The sequence below is a fragment of the Phoca vitulina genome, unplaced genomic scaffold (genome assembly GCF_004348235.1).
Source record: "Phoca vitulina isolate PV1807 unplaced genomic scaffold, GSC_HSeal_1.0 scaffold47, whole genome shotgun sequence".
Classification (NCBI taxonomy): Eukaryota; Metazoa; Chordata; class Mammalia; order Carnivora; family Phocidae; genus Phoca; species Phoca vitulina.
In genome coordinates, this window is record NW_022589750.1 from 9,917,724 (window position 1) to 9,936,662 (window position 18,939).

General features: G+C 43.5%; 1 protein-coding gene across 8 annotated transcripts in view; it reads right to left on the minus strand.

Annotated features, from left to right (window-relative positions):
* Positions 1-18,939, minus strand: part of SPECC1 (sperm antigen with calponin homology and coiled-coil domains 1) — a 268,987-nt gene that overhangs the window by 130,021 nt on the left and 120,027 nt on the right. The window contains exon 1 of one of the 8 annotated variants that reach the window (XM_032431937.1): positions 15,235-16,579. The exons of the other annotated variants lie outside the window; for them this stretch is intronic. Coding sequence (XP_032287828.1) covers positions 15,235-15,274 — 40 coding nt within the window. The 5' untranslated portion in view covers positions 15,275-16,579. Of the gene's footprint in view, positions 1-15,234; positions 16,580-18,939 lie in introns of those variants that run through there. 8 annotated transcript variants of the gene reach the window in all.

The window sequence follows — 18,939 nt, forward strand, 5'->3', positions numbered from 1 at the left end:
GGAAGCCTACCAGGCGGGGAAGGTCTACCTAAGGAGGTGACATCTGGGCGGAGGAGGCCTGAAAGGCTGAGAAGTAGGATGAAGGTATAATTTATCTTGAAAATGGCATTTTGAGAATAAGAGTAACCGACGTAAATGGACCCACAACAGGTGTTCACTGGGACTATCCTGGACAAATGGGACTTATGGTCAACCTACAGAGGAGTCAGTTGCCAAGTTCTATGAGAGGAGCATCCCTGTCCAAGGGCCAGGAGAAGGAGCATGGTGTGGTTCACGGGAGGCCTGTGGGTCCTAGGGGAGGGCTAAGGCAAGGGGATGGTGCGTGACCACACAAGTACGCACTAGTGCCTGATCTAACTAAGACTTGGCTGCACAGCTGGAGATTCTCAGCGACCCGAGATGCTGTCATTCCCCAGGAACAGGAAGCGGTCTCCAGAGGAGCTACAAAGGTCTATGCCCTAAACGTCACACCTTTTTATTATTAGGAGAAGCACTTCTGATTTAGACACAGTTCTGGCTGCTTTCACTCCTGGTTTCCAGGCGCACGGGAACAGATGAGAGGCAGCAGATGATGAGTGAGGGAAGTGCAGAGTGCTGACAAGCATATGACCACGGCGCAGCCTGGCCACAGCCATCAAGAAGCCCCCAGGGCGCCCCCAGAGTCAAGGCTGGTAACAGAATTGACATTGACTGTGGTGACCTGAGGAACAGGAAAATAGCAGACAAAAAGGAGAGGTCTGTAATACTTTAAGGACTATCTTGTATCTAAAATGCTTAGCACAAGGCTCTGGATACCAGAATTTATTATAAAGACGAGGACATTTTAATGTACAGTTTCCATTAAAATGTCATCATTGCTCCAATTACTGTTGTCTCTTGATTTTCATTCTTTCTTCTTCTAAGATTTTATTTATTTAAGAGAGAGAGAGAGTGTGAGCATGTATGGGGGGGGCAGAGGGCAAAGCAAACTCCCCACTGAGCAGGGAGCCCCAGGCGGGGCTCGATCCCAGGACCCCGGCATCATGACCTGAGCCGAAGGCAGACTCTTAACTGACTGAGCCACCCAGGGACCCCCTTATTCTTTCTTCTTTCTTAATCACCTACAATTACTGATTGAAAGTCCCTACCAAGGCATAAAGCACAAATGCAGAAAGTTAGGGAAGCTGTGAGGGGTACATGGACACACAAACACACCCACACGCAAACATAACCCCACCCCCACATACACACTTTGCTAACCTGCAAAAAGAAACTGTTTCACTACATCTTTGGTCCAGCATATAACTGCAGGTTAACACTGGCCCGCTGTAATGTACTCAGATGGAAGGAAGGGCAGAAGAGACCAAAAGGTACCTATAAACACATAATTTTCATAATAGTTCTATGACCACTATGAATAGACTCTTTGTTTATCTGTCAATAAATCAGAAGGTTAGACTGCTGATAATTTAACCTTCCAAGATTCTTTTTAAAGTTTGGCTGCTGGTAGAGAGAAAAGCAGGACCAATTAGAGGGAGAAAATGAATTCTTTGGCAGATAAAACAAAGGGGATTTTCAAGGCCTTGGGAGGTTGTTGGCACTGGTTCTTCATCGTATATAGTTTCAGGTCAAAATTTATGACCTTACCTTCCCAGGTTTATCATGACCCCTAATCTTAACACTTACCCATAATTAATTCAATTTGCAACACGCAGCTGGAAATGAGAGAGGGTAAAGAAGTGAAGGGGGAAAAGACTAATTTTTCCAAGAGCAGGGGTTAAGAACAAGGAATGGGGCAGAAGGATATTGGTAAGAGAGTATTTACGAACAGGTGGGAATTGTAAAAACGCAGAGGGCCATGGAGCTGGGGGCCTGTTGGGCCTCTGGGATGGGGGTGGCGCCCTGTGCCAGGCCCCCAGGGAGTGGCTGGCCCAAGGATTTCTGGGTTATCTTTGTAGTGGTGTGGAATGTGGAAAATCTCTTTCTGTGAAGCAAGCTTTTCTGAAGTTCATAACATGAAGTGATTTTTTTTTTTTAATCTCGGTTTTAAATATTTGGCCAACCACATCAATTTTAAAATATAAAGACTACCTTCTCCTGAGAATTAAAAAATTTCCAGGAAATACAAGGGATGGCTGCCATTAATTCATTCAAACCGTGCTTTTTCGCTAGGGCCTCTGGGGAGTGTTTGGGGGGCCGTGGAGAGGGGTCAGACAAGCAAGTGTTCTCAGGTAGTTCCCACTCAGCTGGAGAAGATCAAGCTGTCACATGATGTTCACGTGGAGGGGGACACTGGGGGACCTCGAAGGCTGAGTGGGAAGTGGGTGGGCACACGGGGGAGATGGCTGCTCATGAAGCACGGCAGCGAGAGTAGAGCCTCGACAATAGGCCGGCTGGGTTGGAGGATGGTCCCGGGGGCGTGCTCTGTCATGGGATGGCAAGACCTTCAGGAGGATACGCTGAAGCCTTCAAGATGCTCAGTGTTCTCAGGCTGCTTCCATGACACTACAACACAGGCTGGTTTCATCTGATTGTGGAGCCATATAAAAATTTTAAGAAAGTAAGGGCCCCTGGGTGGCTCAGTGGGCTAAGCGTAGGAGTCTTGATTTCGGCTCAGGTCATCATCTCATGGGTCGTCAGACTGAGCCCCATGTCAGGGTCCCTGATCAGCGGGGAGTCTGCTTGAGGATTCTCTCCCTCTGCCCCTCCCCTCCGCTCGCACGCGTGCTCTCTCTATCCGTCGCTCTCAAAAATTTTAAGAAAGGAAAACAGAATTCAACAGGCTAAAAATCTCATACCTAAGGCACATTTGGGCGACATGCTCAACAGAGAAAACTCCAGTCTCCTCCACTCACAAAATACCTGACTTAGAAAGTTTAAAAATCTAAAATCATAGGGACGCCTGGGACTCCTTATCTCAGGGTCATGGTGAGCCCCTCCTGAGCCCCACGCTGGGTGTAGAACTTACTTTAAAAAAAAGCCTAAAGGGGCGCCTGGGTGGCTCAGCCAGTTGGGTGGCTGCCTTCGGCTCAGGTCGTGATCCCGGAGTCCCGGGATCGAGCCCCACGTCCGGCTCCCTGCTCAGCAGGGAGTCTCCTTCTCCCTCTGCTCCTCACCTTGCTCGCTCTCTCTCTCGCACTCTCTCAAACAAATAAATAAAATCTTAAAAAAAAAAAAAAAAAAAAGCCTCAAAACATAAAATCATAGCATACTGAAGTTATCAGAAACTTCAGAGCTAACCTTGCACACATACCCTTGGTCACATATAAGACGACAAGGAACCAGTAAAAACTTACGCTAATTCATCTTCCATGTTTAAAAAAAAAATCCAAGAGGGGTATTAAGAAAAACCGGATTTAAAATGTCATATGAGGTGAAAATTTTCAAATCCATGACATCATTATGTCTAACAAGAAAAGTCGTAACGTCAAGACAAGTGCCAAAAGGCATTTTACGAAATGCAGCAATGACTTCTGATTTTACAACCCGTAATATATGAAGGATAATACCCCCATGAACAGAGGATGTCTGTGTCATCATCACGGGGGTCTAAATCTCTAAGAGTTTACAGTTTACCACGGAGGCCTTGTACATTCCTTATTTCTTCCCCAGATTTTATACACACTTTGTTCATACTGTGAATGTGACCTTCTAACAAACCACTGTTTCAGGTTACTACTAGCATAAAGAAAGCTACTGTTAAGACACACACACACACACACACACACACACACACACCCCTACGTATATACATATGGCTTGTACATGCATATGTGTATATGTGCGTTTCCAAGCTGTTTACTGAATTCTCATTAGTTTTAATAGTTTTTCATTTGACCTTCCCGGCTTTTCTTGCAAGAAAATGATTGTACCAGAAATAATGCTAATTTTGTCTCATATTCAATAAATATATATATATTTTTTAATTATATTGCTTTGGCTAGTCTATTTAGAAACAATGTCCTGTATGGGCACCGCTATTATTTTCCTGACCTTTATAGGAATGTTTTCAGTTTCCTGTTAAGCACGGTGTCTGTGGCTTTCAGACCATTTTATTTATTATCTTAAGAAAGGATCCATTCATTCCTATTAAATGTTTTTTCTTTTTAAAGATTTTATTTATTTATTTGACAGAGAGAGACACAGCGAGAGAGGGAACACTAGCAGGGGGAGTGGGAGAGGGAGAAGCAGGCTTCCTGCTGAGCAGGGAGCCCGATGCGGGGCTCAATCCCAGGACCCTGGGATCATGACCTGAGCCGAAGGCAGACGCTTAACTGACTGAGCCACCCAGGCGCCCCATTCCTATTAAATGTTTCTGAGGTAGATGTTAAATTGTATTAAATACATTATTGACATAAAGTAAGATGAAAATTTTTTTTCTCTTTCAATTTACTGTCGGTGTAAATTTATAGGATAGTGTTATTGCATTCTTGGAATGAACCAGTTTTTTACAGTGGTATAATATTTTTAAAATATATGGTTGGATTAAATTTGGCTTATATTTCAGCTAGGACTCGTACATCAACATCAGGAAGAATGTACTCGGCTTTCTTTGCTAGCTCTATCTTTGAAAGGCTTTGGTATCAGGAACAGCATTGGTAGTATTAGCACTACTTTTGTGAAAATAAATTGGAATGCTTTCCATCTTTTATGTACTTCAGAATATTTTCCAAGTTTCCATTATTTGAGTATCACCTTCACAATTTTATCTGTATTTGCATTTACTTGTCCTATTACAATAGATTTAATATTTTTCTGCATGAACTTAATACTGGCTCATTTTTTTAGCCTAACCTCATCCTAAGCAACAGAGATTTGATGTACCAGATATAATTTTCTAACACATTTTAAATTAATTACTAAAATAAGAAATAGTCATGTGTATATACCTTAAACCATTACTTCTACCCTCCATAATACCGTAATCTTTGGGAAACAATGCACTAGATAACTTTAGCATGGAAATTATATTTCTCATATTTGAGAAACTTTACCTATTAAACCATCCAGGTTCAGGATTATTTTTGCAGCTTTTCTTTTAAATTACTTTGTGATGTCTTCCAAGATTACTTTTCTGTCCAAGTGTTTCATTTCTTCATGAACTGATTTTAGTAGTTTCATTTTCAATTTCATCACTTAACCAACTGAGCCACCCAGGCACCCTCTTGTTTATTTTCTAATTTCTGAGTATAGTAATTGATTTATTTTCATTGTTTCTTTTCGGACATCAAAGAATTTCAGAGGAATGAATTTGCTTATTTGTAACTTTACAGAGCACTTCATAATCATTTTTTAATAAATTATAGTTCTCAGTTCTATTCGGGTCAAACTTTTCCAAATGGACTAAGTTTTTAAAATTTCAACTTTTTTAAAAAAATTTTTTATTGTTATGTTAACCACCATACATTATATCATTAGTTTTTGATGTAGTGTTCCATGATTCATTGTTTGTGCGTAACACCCAGTACTCCATGCAGAATGTGCCCTCTTTAATACCCATCACCAGGCTAACCCATCCTCCCACCCCCCTCCCCTCTAGAACCCTCAGTTGGTTTTTCAGAGTCCATCGTCTCTCATGGTTCGTCTCCCCCTCCGATTTCCCCCCCTTCATTCTTCCCCTCCTGCTATCTTCTTCTTTTTTTTTTTTTTCTTAACATATATTGCATTATTTGTTTCAGAGGTACAGATCTGTGATTCAACAGTCTTGCACAATTCACAGCGCTCACCATAGCACATACCCTCCCCAATGTCTATCACCTAGCCACCCCATCCCTCCCACCCCACCCCCCACTCCAGCAACCCTCAGTTTGTTTCCTAAGATTAAGAATTCCTCGTATCAGTGAGGTCATATGATACATGTCTTTCTCTGATTGACTTATTTCGCTCAGCATAAGACCCTCCAGTTCCATCCACGTCGTTGCAAATGGCAAGATCTCATTCCTTTTGATGGCTGCATAATATTCCATTGTATATCAACTTTTATTATCTACAATTTTATTGCATTATGATCACAGAGTGACCAGTAAAATTTCCCTTAAGAGACTGCAATAAGGTTTTCTTTCTGGTATAGAACAGATCAATGCTTTAACCATACCATGAACAATTTAGAAAAACTGTGTAAGACATATTGTTGAATTCTCTCATTTTTACTCGTGAGTTTTTTAATGCATTTCTAGTAAGTTTTGCTATAGTCACTTCCAAAGTTTGCTAGTTAGTGTGATGAATTTCGTAACGGCTACTTTTTCTTCTTGAATTGCACTTTTATCAACGTACAGGGTCCTGTCTGATTTAAGGTACTTTGTGATGTGTGTGTGTGGTGGGCGGGGGGGCAGTGGGTGGGTGGGTGTGGAGGCAGGGGGAGGAAGGCCTTTAACTGATACTATTGTTTCCTCAGACTGATTCAGTAACTCAAACAAAGCCATGAGCGAGATCCACAATTAAATCACATTTCTATTACTATAAAGAAAGATACCGCCTTGCAAATGGCAAGATTTCATTCCCACCATAACACAATAAAAAAAAAAAAAAGAAAGATACCGCCTTAAGAGACAGAAAGTGTAAGAAAAGCAGGTAGTGTTCTATCAAGTCAAAAGTCTTTGGAGTTAGATGAGAAATATTTATCTGTTATGTGCCACAAAAGTACAAACTCTAATCAAGTGATGTGGCCATTTGAATGAAGATCTCAGGCTCCCAATTATGAGCTGTAAGAATTAAGGAAAACATAACTTAAATCTAAGGTATATGGGCATTATGACCACCTCCTTCTTCAAGTTTTGAAGTCATTGTTACAGAGAGATTACAAAGATCCTGAACCTAAAATACTACACCCATACAAACTATCAATAAGGATGAGGGCAAAATAATAGATATCCTCACATAAAGGTTGAGAAAATTTATCATGCATAGACTATCTTTGTATGTGCTCAAAGCAAATATGCTCCAACCACAACAAAATGGGCTGTAGTGGGTATGTGGAGTCCAGGGTAAGAATCCTGTCCTTGTCCCTGCCCAAGGTCTCTGTTGCTTAAAAACCTCAGCAACCTGAGAAGGTAACCCCCAGAATCACATGGGATGAAATTCCTGTACTATTTATAACAAAATGCTTATGTAAACTACCTTTTAATCCTAGAATGATTTAGAATTAAGTAGAGAAGTATTTAAAAGAATTAAATGGGGGTGCCTGGGTGGTTCAGTTAAGCATCTGCCTTTGGCTCAGGTCATGATCCCAGGGTCCTGGGATGGAGCCCCACATCTGACTCCCTGCTCAGCGGGGAGTCGGCTTCTCCCTCTGCCCCTCCCTCCACTCATGCTCTCTCTCTCAAATAAATAAAATCTTTAAAAAAAAATAAATAAAAGAATTAAAAGAGTAGTAATTGTGTAATTACATATGTGTGTAAGCAGTATTATGTATTAAGAAATACCTACATTTTGGGATTCCATGTTTAACTTTAGGAGAATTGGACCTATTAAGAGTTCAGATCAGCCTCATGATTCCAATCTAAAAGGTGTAATTGAGTCATTAATTTGTGATTTTAATTTGAAAGTGTGCATCTACATATACCCACATAGAGAGAATGTGTGCTGAAATATACAAGAGGATTTAAGAATCACTATGTTTATAAATGTAATTATTAAATTTATAAGGTTTTACAAAACTGGACTGGTTTGTCAGTCAGACCTAATAGGAACCTAAATATATTAAACTAATAAACACAATTTAAGATATTTTAAATTTATTACCAAGTTTGTAAATGGAACTGAATATTAATCAAAGATCCCCTTAAATGGTGACTATTAAATTTTTCTGGACTTATACATAGACTAACAAGATGCTGACCTTGAAAGCTTAATTATTCCCAAGTCTAACTGACTTAATTTTAAAAATCAAAGTATTGCCAGAATATACTTTTCTGCAGCATGTAATTTTGTTTTCTGTCTTAAGCTACAGGAGCGGGCTCTTTTTTTAAAAATGCAGATTTTAACCCATTCACATTTATTACAGTAACAGATATATTTGATCTTATCTGGGTTTTTTCATGTATTATCACTCATATTTGATTTATACATCATTTTTAATCCTAAAAGAGCACATTTTCCAAAGTATGTCTCTCAGAACATTAGTTCCACTCTAAAATTCTTCTATGGTACAAAATACATCTGAGAAAACTGTATATTATATTCTCTTCTTAGTGAATATTGTAAAAACTCTGATGAATCCTTGAAATCTAAAACTAATGCCAACAGAAGCCATTAACTCATTTGCTCAAGCCTTCCAACCAACTCCACTCCCCTGCCCCAAGCCCCAAACTGCTTTGAATAAGATCAAACAGATGACAAAAAGTATTTTGGAAATAGAAAATATAGTTAATGGAATTTTAAAAGCCAACAGGAAGTCTGGAAGAAAAAAGTGAATACAGAGATTGACAGAATATATAACAGTTTGGCAACAATGGGTCACAGGAAATACTCCAGCCAAAGCAAAAGGAATGCAAAAACAGAGAAGGAGGATCTGAGAAGTAGTGGCCTAACCCAAGAGTGAGACAGGACCAGAAGGTAACCAAGTGCAAACTTAAACGTGCTTATCGGACACTTTCTATGTGTGATGCTGCTCTAACCTTTCACCTGTTTTAACAACAACCTCATGAAGGAGGTTATATTTCTAACCCCTTTTCTAGATGAAAAAAACTGAGGCTCAAAAAGCTTAAATCACTTGCCCAAAGTCTCAGAGCTGGAAGTGACAAAACTGGGATTTGCAGTCTGGCTCCAGAGCCCAAAGTCTTAACCACCGTGCTTTTCATCTTCAAGAAGAAAACAAAATCTCTATAATAATGGAGGTAAAATTGAGAAGCTCCATAACAGGATAAAAGCATGTTAAAATCATTTTAAAAGTAAATAATTATAATATTTGTACTAACTCCTTTCCAAGCTACTTACTCCTGTTTTTCTTTTAAGGTAATATCGTCTGGTGGCTCAGTTGGTTAAGCATCTGCCTTCGGCTCAGGTCATGATCCCAGGGTCCTGAGATTGAGCCCCACATGGGCATCCCTGTTCAGAAGGGAGTCTGCTTCTCTCTCTCCCTCTGCCCCTCTCCCCTGCCTGTGCTCTCTCTCACACCCTCTGTCTCTCAAATAAAATCTTAAAAAAAAAAAAGTAGTATCATCTGCCACAGATCACAAGTTAAGCAATGTAAGATTACATTTCCTCCTCTATAAACCTAAACGTACTACCTGGTTCTCCAGTAAATAATACATATGGGATCCTAATATGTTAGTTTTCAACTTTTAGAATCAATCTATGGACAATGCACACAAGATTTAATAATACTAATTACAGAACAGAATATTCTAGTCACGTGAAAGGTTGAGAGGCAGACCAGGACAGGGTATGGAGGATAATGTGGAAAAGAAAGAAGAAATTTAGGGATGTTATATCCTCATTTACCTAGCTAAGGACACTGTTTAAGTTGGTTTTTCAAGAAATGCAGGTGGGCAGAAAGAAGGAAAAGGAGGGGGAGGAGGAGGAGAAGAAGGAGAAGAAGAAGAAGAAATAATAATACAGGTAGTAAACAACAGATTTCCTTAGAATTCTAAACATTTTTCTAAATGAAAATTTCATACAGCAAAGTTGAAAGAATTTTACATTTTATATACACACCATCTATATTCCACCACTGGCATTTTACCATACTAACAAGAGCTTCAGAAAATTTAAGTATGACTGGCAGGTTTTGGGGGGGTGGGGGGGAAGAGGACTATAGCAGCAAAAATGCACTAATTCCTCAACTTTCACAGTGAGGGTTAGTAGATAGCCTTGAAAGCTAGGAAGTCAGAAAAGAGTACAGGTAGAGTGTATTATGTAGAATCATGGCAATAACCACCATTTCTTTGAAATGCCCTCCAAAATAAGGTGGGATAACAAATGAAAGGATGAAGAGATGGACAGATATATAAAGCGAATGTAGCAAAATGTTAACTGTACAATCTAAGTGATGGATATATATGGGTGTTTACATGTCTTTCAATTTTTCCAATCAAATTTTTCTTAATATTGACGCACATGTGGTTGATTGTCTTGAAAGAAACTGCCAGTATTCACCAATATCTGTGCTGTCCTCTGCCTGGCACTCCACAGGGACATTTTCTGGTTCCTGAGCATCCAGGTGGGGTCGTGTGACTGAGACAGGCCAGTGGAACCCGGGGGGAAATGATGTGCGCCACTTCCAGGCCTGACCCCTAAAATCTCCTGCAGTATCTTCCGTGTGCTCTTTCTTCTCCTGACTGTGGGCAGATCCAGCGCAAACTGGCAGCTGGGCACTGAAGATGAATGTTGACCAGCTTCGGTCTCTAACAACCATATACTGCCCAGACTGCCCCCAACTCACACTAGACTGTGATGTGAGGGAGCAATCAACTTTTACTGTCTTAAGTGGCTATTCGGGTATTTGTCTTTAACCAGTTAGCATCAACTATAGCTAATATAAAGTGGGACCTGAGTGGGTATGAATAGACGCTTTTACTTTTGTTTTATATCATTTGTATTCATTGTTTAAACACATACATGCAGGGGCGTCTGGCTGGTTCAGCTGGAAGAGCATGTGACTCTTGATCTCGGGGTCGTGAGTTCAAGCCCCATATTGGGCAGAGACATTACTAAAAAAATAAATAAACTTAAAAAAATAACAAAATAAAAAATAAACACATACATGCAAATTTAAAATAAACAGTAAGCAAATATCAGGTAGTAGTAGTGAAACTGGGTAAAGCCTACTAAACTCACCTTTGACTAAGGCCTCCTTTAGTATATTAGGCACCTTTGTGTGAATATAAACAGGTAAAACTGCAAAATGGTACCCCTTCCTCTGAACTGATACAACCTTACCTGGGCCCCCTCATCCCTTTATACCGAGATGCCTCTGAACAGTGCACAACCTGTGCAACTAAACCCAGCAGCCCTCTCTACGATGCAGGTCCTGACAACCTGGTTGGAAATTGAAGGACTGTTAACTGGGAACTTGTAGGAAGTTCTCATTCTAGCTGCCTTCACTTATGCAAATTTTCATGTCTCTTACTTGATCCATTTCTCTTGCCCATTCTACAATACCACAATAAGTCATAATGACCCAACTCAGAGGGTCACCGACACCACAAAAGAGGAAACTTGCTGCCACCATGGCCAACTCCAGGGCTAGAAAAGAAGCAGCAGTTGAGAGCCTGTCTTCTGCTTTGGGTGTGCCCTAGAGAGGACAAGGTGCTTCCACCTGGAAAAGATGAGGGGCATTCTAGCCCTTTTAAGCCTGGGGAGGGGAGGTCTAAGATGGAGATTTTACCTCATTTGCCCTTTAAATAGACCATCCCTGCCCAAGCAACTGAGGTCCTGTGGCAGCAGCCATGAGATGTGCCACTTGGACCTCTATTAGAGAAAGGACTTAGTGTTCAGCTATAAGGACTTGCAGGCAGCGGACACCTCTGGCTCTTAGTGCCACCAGGATCCCAGGACTCAATCTGGCTTTTGAGCTGAAGGTATATTCTTCCTAGGCCGCCTCCAGCAGTGACTGACCACAGCAAGAGCCCTGGGGACTGGCCATTTCTGCCCCATCAGGGACTCTAATGGGCAGTCTGTTCTGGAGCTCCCCCAATCAGCTGGCCAAGACCTTACCAGATCTGCATGGCTCTTTGAGGCTCTCCCTGCCCAAACCTGCTGCCTCCCTGCTTCCTGTCACACATGTTGGATCTGTAGCATGGTCTAAAACTCTTGCCTGGGTGGCTCAGTCGGCTAAGCGTCTGCCTTCAGCTCAGGTCATGATCTCAGGGTCCTGGTATCGAGTCCTGCATCGGGCTCCTTGCTCAGCGGGGAGTCTGCTTCTCCCTCTGCCTGCCATTCCCCCCTGCTTGTGTGCGCACGCTCTCTGACAAATAAATACGTAAAATCTTTAAAAATAAATAAGTAAAACTCTCCTCAGCTCAGTTCTGGCTTCCCACTCCTTTTCGTGTTTGTCAGGTCTCTAATGAACTTCTTTCATTCCTAAGTCTGTTTAGTAATAATTCTTTTAAAGTAATCTCTAGGGCACCTGGGTGGCTCAGTTGGTTAAGCGATTGCCTTCGGCTCAGGTCATGATCCTGGAGTCCCGGGATCGAGTCCCGCATCGGGCTCCCTGCTCGGCAGGGAGTCTGCTTCTCCCTCTGACCCTCCCCCCTCATGTGCTCTCTCATTCTCTCTCTCAAATAAATAAATCTTTAAAAAATAAATAAATAAATAAAGTAATCTCTATACCCAGCGTGGGGCTCAAACTCACAACTCCAAGATCAACAGCCGCATACTCCACCGACTGAGCCAGCTGGGGACCCCTCCTAATTCTTTTTAAAGGTCTGCATCTCAAACGACAAAAGTGACACAATACAAGAACTGCGTCAAAAAATCAGACTTGCTCTCCCCTTGTCCAGCCTTCCTGTTTCCCCCTTACCTCTACCACTCATCTCTGGGCCCCTTGCTCTGACAACCCATTAATCACTCGTTCTGATTCTAGTCCAATGCGCCACAACTACCAGTGGGAGGCTCCCACCTCGTCCTAGCCCTCATGGTAAAGCAGATTGAAGATACATTCATCTTTAACAAAACTCTAATTTCCAGAGGTTTTTTTGGGTTTTTTTGGATGCATTCTACAGCATTTCATCACAGCATTAAGAGACCAGTTAAAATTATACTCACACTTTCAGGCAACACTAACTAGTCCCTAAGATTTTCCAACTGTGATCTTTACGTGTAGCAAATCAGATCGATTTCCCATTGTGAAATTATATTCATTCTTGAAAAATGCAATAAAGTAAGTTCCTGGCATAAAAATGTCCTTTTCATCTCCTGTCCATTAGAATGCTTTAAGCAATGTCACTTTGGGGTGCCTGGGTGGCTCAGTCGGTTGAGTGTTGGCTCTTGATTTGGGCTCAGGTCATGATCTCATGGTCATGCAATCGAGCCCTGCATCAGGCTGTCCACTCAGAGGGGTGTGTGCTCATCCCTCTCCCTCTGCTCCTCCCCTCACTTGTGCTTTTTCTCTGTCTTCTCTCTCTCTCTAATAAGATTTTATTCATTCACTTATTTGAGAGAGAGAGAGAGAAGCAGACTCCCCGCTGAGCAGGGAGCCGAACTTGGGGCTTGATCCCAGGACGCTGGGATCACGATCTGAGCCGAAAGCAGACGCTTAACTAACTGAGCCACCCAGGCACCCCTGAATAAATAAAATCTTAAAAAAAAAAAAAAAAGGGCGCCTGGGTGGCTCAGTTGGTTGGGCGACTGCCTTCAGCTCAGGTCATGATCCTGGAGTCCTGGGATCGAGTCCCGCATCGGGCTCCCTGCTCAGCGGGGAGTCTGCCTCTCCCGCTCCCCCCTCTCGTGCTCACTCTCACTCTCACTCTCTCTCTCAAATAAATAAATAAAATCTTTAAAAAAATTTAAAAAATAAAAAATAAAAGCAACATCACTTAGAAGTTGGAACCCAGGGGTGCCTGGGTGGCTCAGATGTTAAGCCTCTGCCTTCGGCTCAGGTCATGAGTCCTGGGATTGAGCCCCACATCAGGCTCCCTGCTCAGCGGGAAGCCTGCTTCTCCCTCTCCCACTCTCCCTGCTTGTGTTCCCTCTCTCGCTGTTTCTCTCTCTGTCAAATAAATAAATAAAATCTTTAAAAAATAAAAATTAAAAAATTAAAAAAAAAGAAGTTGGAACCCAAATAACTCTTAAAAGCTCTAACAAGAGGGGCAGTCTCTTCGCAATTGTGACACAAAGAAAATGAGTTTTTACTCATACCTGGGCAGTTGTGTGCTAATGAGGTGTTTCTAAAATGTTACGTATCCTTTACCTAAGAGTTTATCATAGCGCTGTTTATGACGAAGGCATTATTTTGCAAATATTGGTTGTTCTGCCCAAAGAAGTTCGGATCCCTGCTGCGTCATTTAGAGTTACTCCTACGTAATCTACACAGTAACCCTGTCTCTGTCTTCTTCATAGTGTTCCCGTGGGGCAAAGTTTTCCATCCTGGTTCTTGTACCAGTCCAAGGCACCCCCACCTCCGCCCAGGCCCAAGGATACGGCCTAAGGCTACTTGGCCTCCCTGCCAAGACCCACAGCTGAGGCACTGGGAGGTGAGTCAAGAGCTAGGGACAGACGCTACGAAGACCAAAGGTCTACTTACAGTGCTGCTCCCAATGCCAGGGATGTCACTTGCACAAGTCACTCCACCTCTCAAAGCCTCAACGTCCTCAGTCAAACCCCAATTAAAAAATCACACCCTTGAGAAATTTTTGAAGGGTTCTGACTCTGTCACAGGAACACATACATACTCGCCACCTGCCACTCCAGGATTCCAGCATTAAGTCGACCATCTCTCCCCAATCAGCCAAGATGCAATTTTTGAGGCTAAATTAAATTCCACTTCCTTCGTGTGACAGAATAGAAATGTTCTGGTTTTCTTTTTAAACACACCCCGTGGTTATCAGCATCTAAATCTGTGCCGGAGGCCAGGATGATGAACCAGAATATGAAAACTAGAGCCCAGCTGACTCTCCACCAGGCTCGCTTAATTTCTGAGGAAATAAAAATCGGAAAAGCCGGCGAAGTTTTTGGTATCTCAGAATAAGCACGGGCTATTTTGGGTAAGAAACAGTCACAATCAAGCCCTCGGTGTGAGGATGAGTAACGGATCTGCTGACGGGTTGCCACCTTCCACGGGACTCCAGAAAGTGTGTAATATGCAAATGATGCACCGCAAAATGGACAATGAACCAGAACACGACTGCCAAGTCGCACTTTTCGTTGCAAATGCCCAGAAAGTCTGCAAGAACTGCCTACACGCACGGTACTGGAGACCCTGTCTGGGCGGCAGACAGGAGCGGCAGGTCGGATTCCACCGGGAAATCGGCACGGAGCGCCCCCCGCCCCGACCCCTCTCCACGGGCCTGGCCTGCGTGCTCCCGGCCACGGAGACCCGCTCCCGCCCGCCCCACTCGCTGCGTCCGGGCGGACCCAGGGCTTCCAGGTACGTGTTTATAGTGAGTGGCATTTCCTTGTCGCGGAACAGACACAGGTAATTTCACAACCCCATTGGCGCATTCCAAAGGCAAGAATCACATCCCGGGAACTTCACCTTTCCACTCGCCCCCTGGGCGCCCGCGGGGCAGCGCGGCGGCCGCTGGCCCGAAAGGCGGGTGGGGGAAGGGCGCCGGGCCGGGGAGGGGGCGCGGCGCGACCCCCGCCGACAGCACAGACCTGGTTCGGGATCCTCGGGCCGCCCCGAGTGGTTGCCCATGCTCGGCCGACTCCGGCGGCGGCCAGGTGGCCGGCCTCGGACAGGGTGTCCGCCGCGCTGCGGCTCGCGCCGGCTCCGGCTGGCGAGGCAGCTGCGTCCGGCGGGTCCGCTCCAGTCAAAGAAAGGGCCGGGCGCCTTCCAGTTCCCAGCGGCCGCCGGCGGAGCCGCTCCTCGCCCGCGCGGGCGGGCCCCGCCCACCTCATCTGCATACCGCCCGCTCGCAGGCCCGCCCACCTCAACTCCAGGCGGCCTGCCCGGCGAGTCCCGCCCATCTCATCTGCATAGTGCCCTCCCATCTCATCTACATATCGCTCTAGAGCATCCGAAGGGTTCCCTCCCACGCGTGGGAGGGCCGCACCAGCTGACCGACGTCAGGCCTCTAGGGGCCGACGCTGAGAACTGCAGCTGGACAAGGTAGGCTGGAAAAACCCCACCGCGGGGAGGCTGAAGCCAAGGGCCACGAGAAAGGCAAGATGCTGCGAGTGAGACATTAGATCTCATGTCAGGGCAGGAAAAACCTAGGGTTGGCGTGGTACAGGCGCTGGAGAGATTTCCTGGGTAAATGAACGAATGGACGCACGAGCAACTCTTGAGGAGGACGTGAAGAAGAATAACGCTTAACAAAGACGTGCCGGTTATCCAAGATGAATACGACCGCGAATAATAAAAATGCATACCAATCCTTAGTGGTAACTGTTTTTGCTGCGTATCAGAAATGACTAACTTACGGAAATTGCCCGGAACGACTTTCATAGTTAATCTGACAGTGAAAACAGCCAGAAATAACTAAATCCTGCAGTGAAAAATATTTAGGACTAATAAAATCATGAGTGGAATGGCTAGTTCCCTCTGCATTACTTGAACGCTATGGCCCATTCTCAGTTCTCTTCTTACCTATCAACATCTCAAGTCACCGCTGATCATTCAACTCCTCAAAACGGGAGGAGGAGTCAGGACACCAGGACCCCACCTCTCTGGTCTCCTCTTCTCAATCCCCTTTGTTGGTTTCTCCTCATCTCCTTGATCTCTAGCACCTGGAGTGCCCCGAAGCCCAGCGATCTCTATCCACCTTGATCATCTCTTCTCTAACTTAGCTGTCCCCACCAACTTGTGGCTTTTAAATACCACCTCTATATCTTGAGCCTGGTACCCTCTTCTGTATTCCAGACTCATTTAACTAACTACCTTCCTGACACCTCCACTTAGGTGTCTTAAGAAGCATCTCCAATTTAACTAGAAAAAACCCAAATTCTTTATTTTCTTCCATAGCTGTCTCATATAGTCTTCTCCAGCTCCTTAATAAATGGAATATGTCAGAATTCTTATCATGAATGCCACCACGTCTCAGCACTTCTCACCACCTTCCACTGCTACCACCTGGTCCAAGCCACTGACCATCCTACCAGGATGATTGCAACTGCCTCCTAACCAGTCTCCCGTCTTCTGCCCCTGCCTCTTTATACTCTAATCTTCCCATAACAGAGTGGTGCTTCTAAAACATAGGTCAAATCATACCAAACCTCCATTTACAATGCTCCAATAGCTTTCTGTCTCACTGGGAGGAAAAGCCAACTCCCTGACGCTGGCCTCCACGACCCTGAATAATCATCCCCTCCTTCCATCAGTGGACTCACCTTCTCCCTCTCACACTGCTTTTGCTACGGTGGCCTCCTCACTGTTCCTCAAATAAGCCAGTCATGCTCCCACCCAAGGGCCTTTGCCCCTGCGGCTCCCTCTGCCTGTAATACTCTTCCCCCACATTCCTACATTACATAGACCATATGTTTCATTCTCTTTCACTTCCTAGGTCTCTGGTCCAACGTCATTCCATTAAGAGGGGCTTCTCTTGTCACACCACATTAAATAGTAAGCCAGATCCCCAATGTATACACTTCCCTGCTTCGTTGACCTCCAGGATGCATATCACTTTTTAGCATGCTATATATTTACTTGTTTACTGGTTTATTGTCTCCCCACTAGATTGCAAACTTCCTAAGAACAGGGAATGAACGAATGAATTTATAGGCTGTATCATAAACCAATCAGCTCGTACACATTACTTCTTTTTAACAGTGCCATGGGTTGGTTTCTCCAACAAAACTAATTTGTCAAAAAGAGGAGCCATAGTTCTATTTCTGTAAACTACACAACCCAGCACAGCACTGAGCACACAGAAACAAATGTACCAAGGAAAATAAATTGCATAGGATGATTTTAGAGCAGAAATGTATATGAAATCAAGTTCAGCCTCCCCACCCCCTTTTTTAAAGGTGAAGAATAAGCCCAGAAAAGATGGTTGACTACAAATATTTATGAGATGATAGACAAAGGCTACAATTGTGAACCCTGTAACAGTGACACAACTTCAATTTATAGAACAGTTACATCCTTATCCACAGAGTTTTGAAAACTGATGAGTCATTTTATTAATCCCATAAAATGTTAAGCAATTAACCTGTGTCTCTTTATGACAGCTAAATAAGACACTAACCCAAGATACCTCCTGGACTCCTATGGCTCTCTCTCTCTCTCTTTTTTTTTTTAAAGTTTTATTTATTTATTTTAGAGAGAGAGAAAGCAAGCACCCTGGCAGGGGAGGATGAGGGAGAGAATCTTCCAGCAGACACTCCACTGAGCATGGAGCCTGACCAGAGGCTCAATCTCACGACCCATGAGATCATGACCTGAACCGAAACCAAGAGTCAGATGCTTAACCAACTGAACCACCCAGGTGTCCCAGGCCTCTATGCTTTTATATCTGCTATATTCCCTCTGATTTGATACTCTGATATAGAATAATCTGGCTTCCTGGTAAGTACCTATTCATCTTTTAAATTCTTGCTCAAAGGGGTGCCTGGATAGGTTAAGTAGGTTAAGCGTCTGCCTTCTGCTCAGGTCATGATCCTGGGGTCCTGGGATTGAGCCCAGCATGGGCTCCCTGCTCTGTGGGGAGTCTGCTTCTTCCTTTCCCTCTAGCCTCCCCACTGCTCATGCTCTCTCTTTCAAATAAATAAAATCATATTTAAAAAAATATTTAAATTCTTGCTCAGGTAGGGGCACCTGTGTGGCTCAGTCATTTGAATGTTGGTCTCCTGATTTCAGCTCAGGTCATGATCTCAGGGTGGTGGGATCAAGCCCCACGTGGGGCCCCAAGCTGAGTGTGGAGCCAGCTTAAGATTCTCTTTCCCTCTCCCTCTCCCTCTGCCCCTCCACCCCGGCTCTTGCTCTCTCTCTCCTAAATAAATTTTAAAAAATTAAATAAATAAATAAATAAATAAATTCTTGTTCAGGCATCAGTCACTTCTGGTGAGCCTACCCATCCCAGCCAGAATTAAATACTCTCTCCCTCATGAAAATTCTGTATACCTTGTAAATGCTTGTATTTTCCCACAGAACCACATTTCAACCATTCTTCTTTATAAACTCTTTGTGCGGCAGTGATGCTGTCTTAATAATTTTTGCATTCCTTATATCTAATGTATAGTAAGTGAAGTAAATACTATATTTATTTACTCTGTCAGCTAAAAGCCTAACAAACAAAATAGCTCTGTGATGGTTACTTAAACTTCTGAAGGATTTTCTGATACCCAGAGAAATCCAATGTTATTGAAATGAGAAGGCTAAATTATATAAAAGTCAAGTCTGTCCAAATTAATCTATGATTT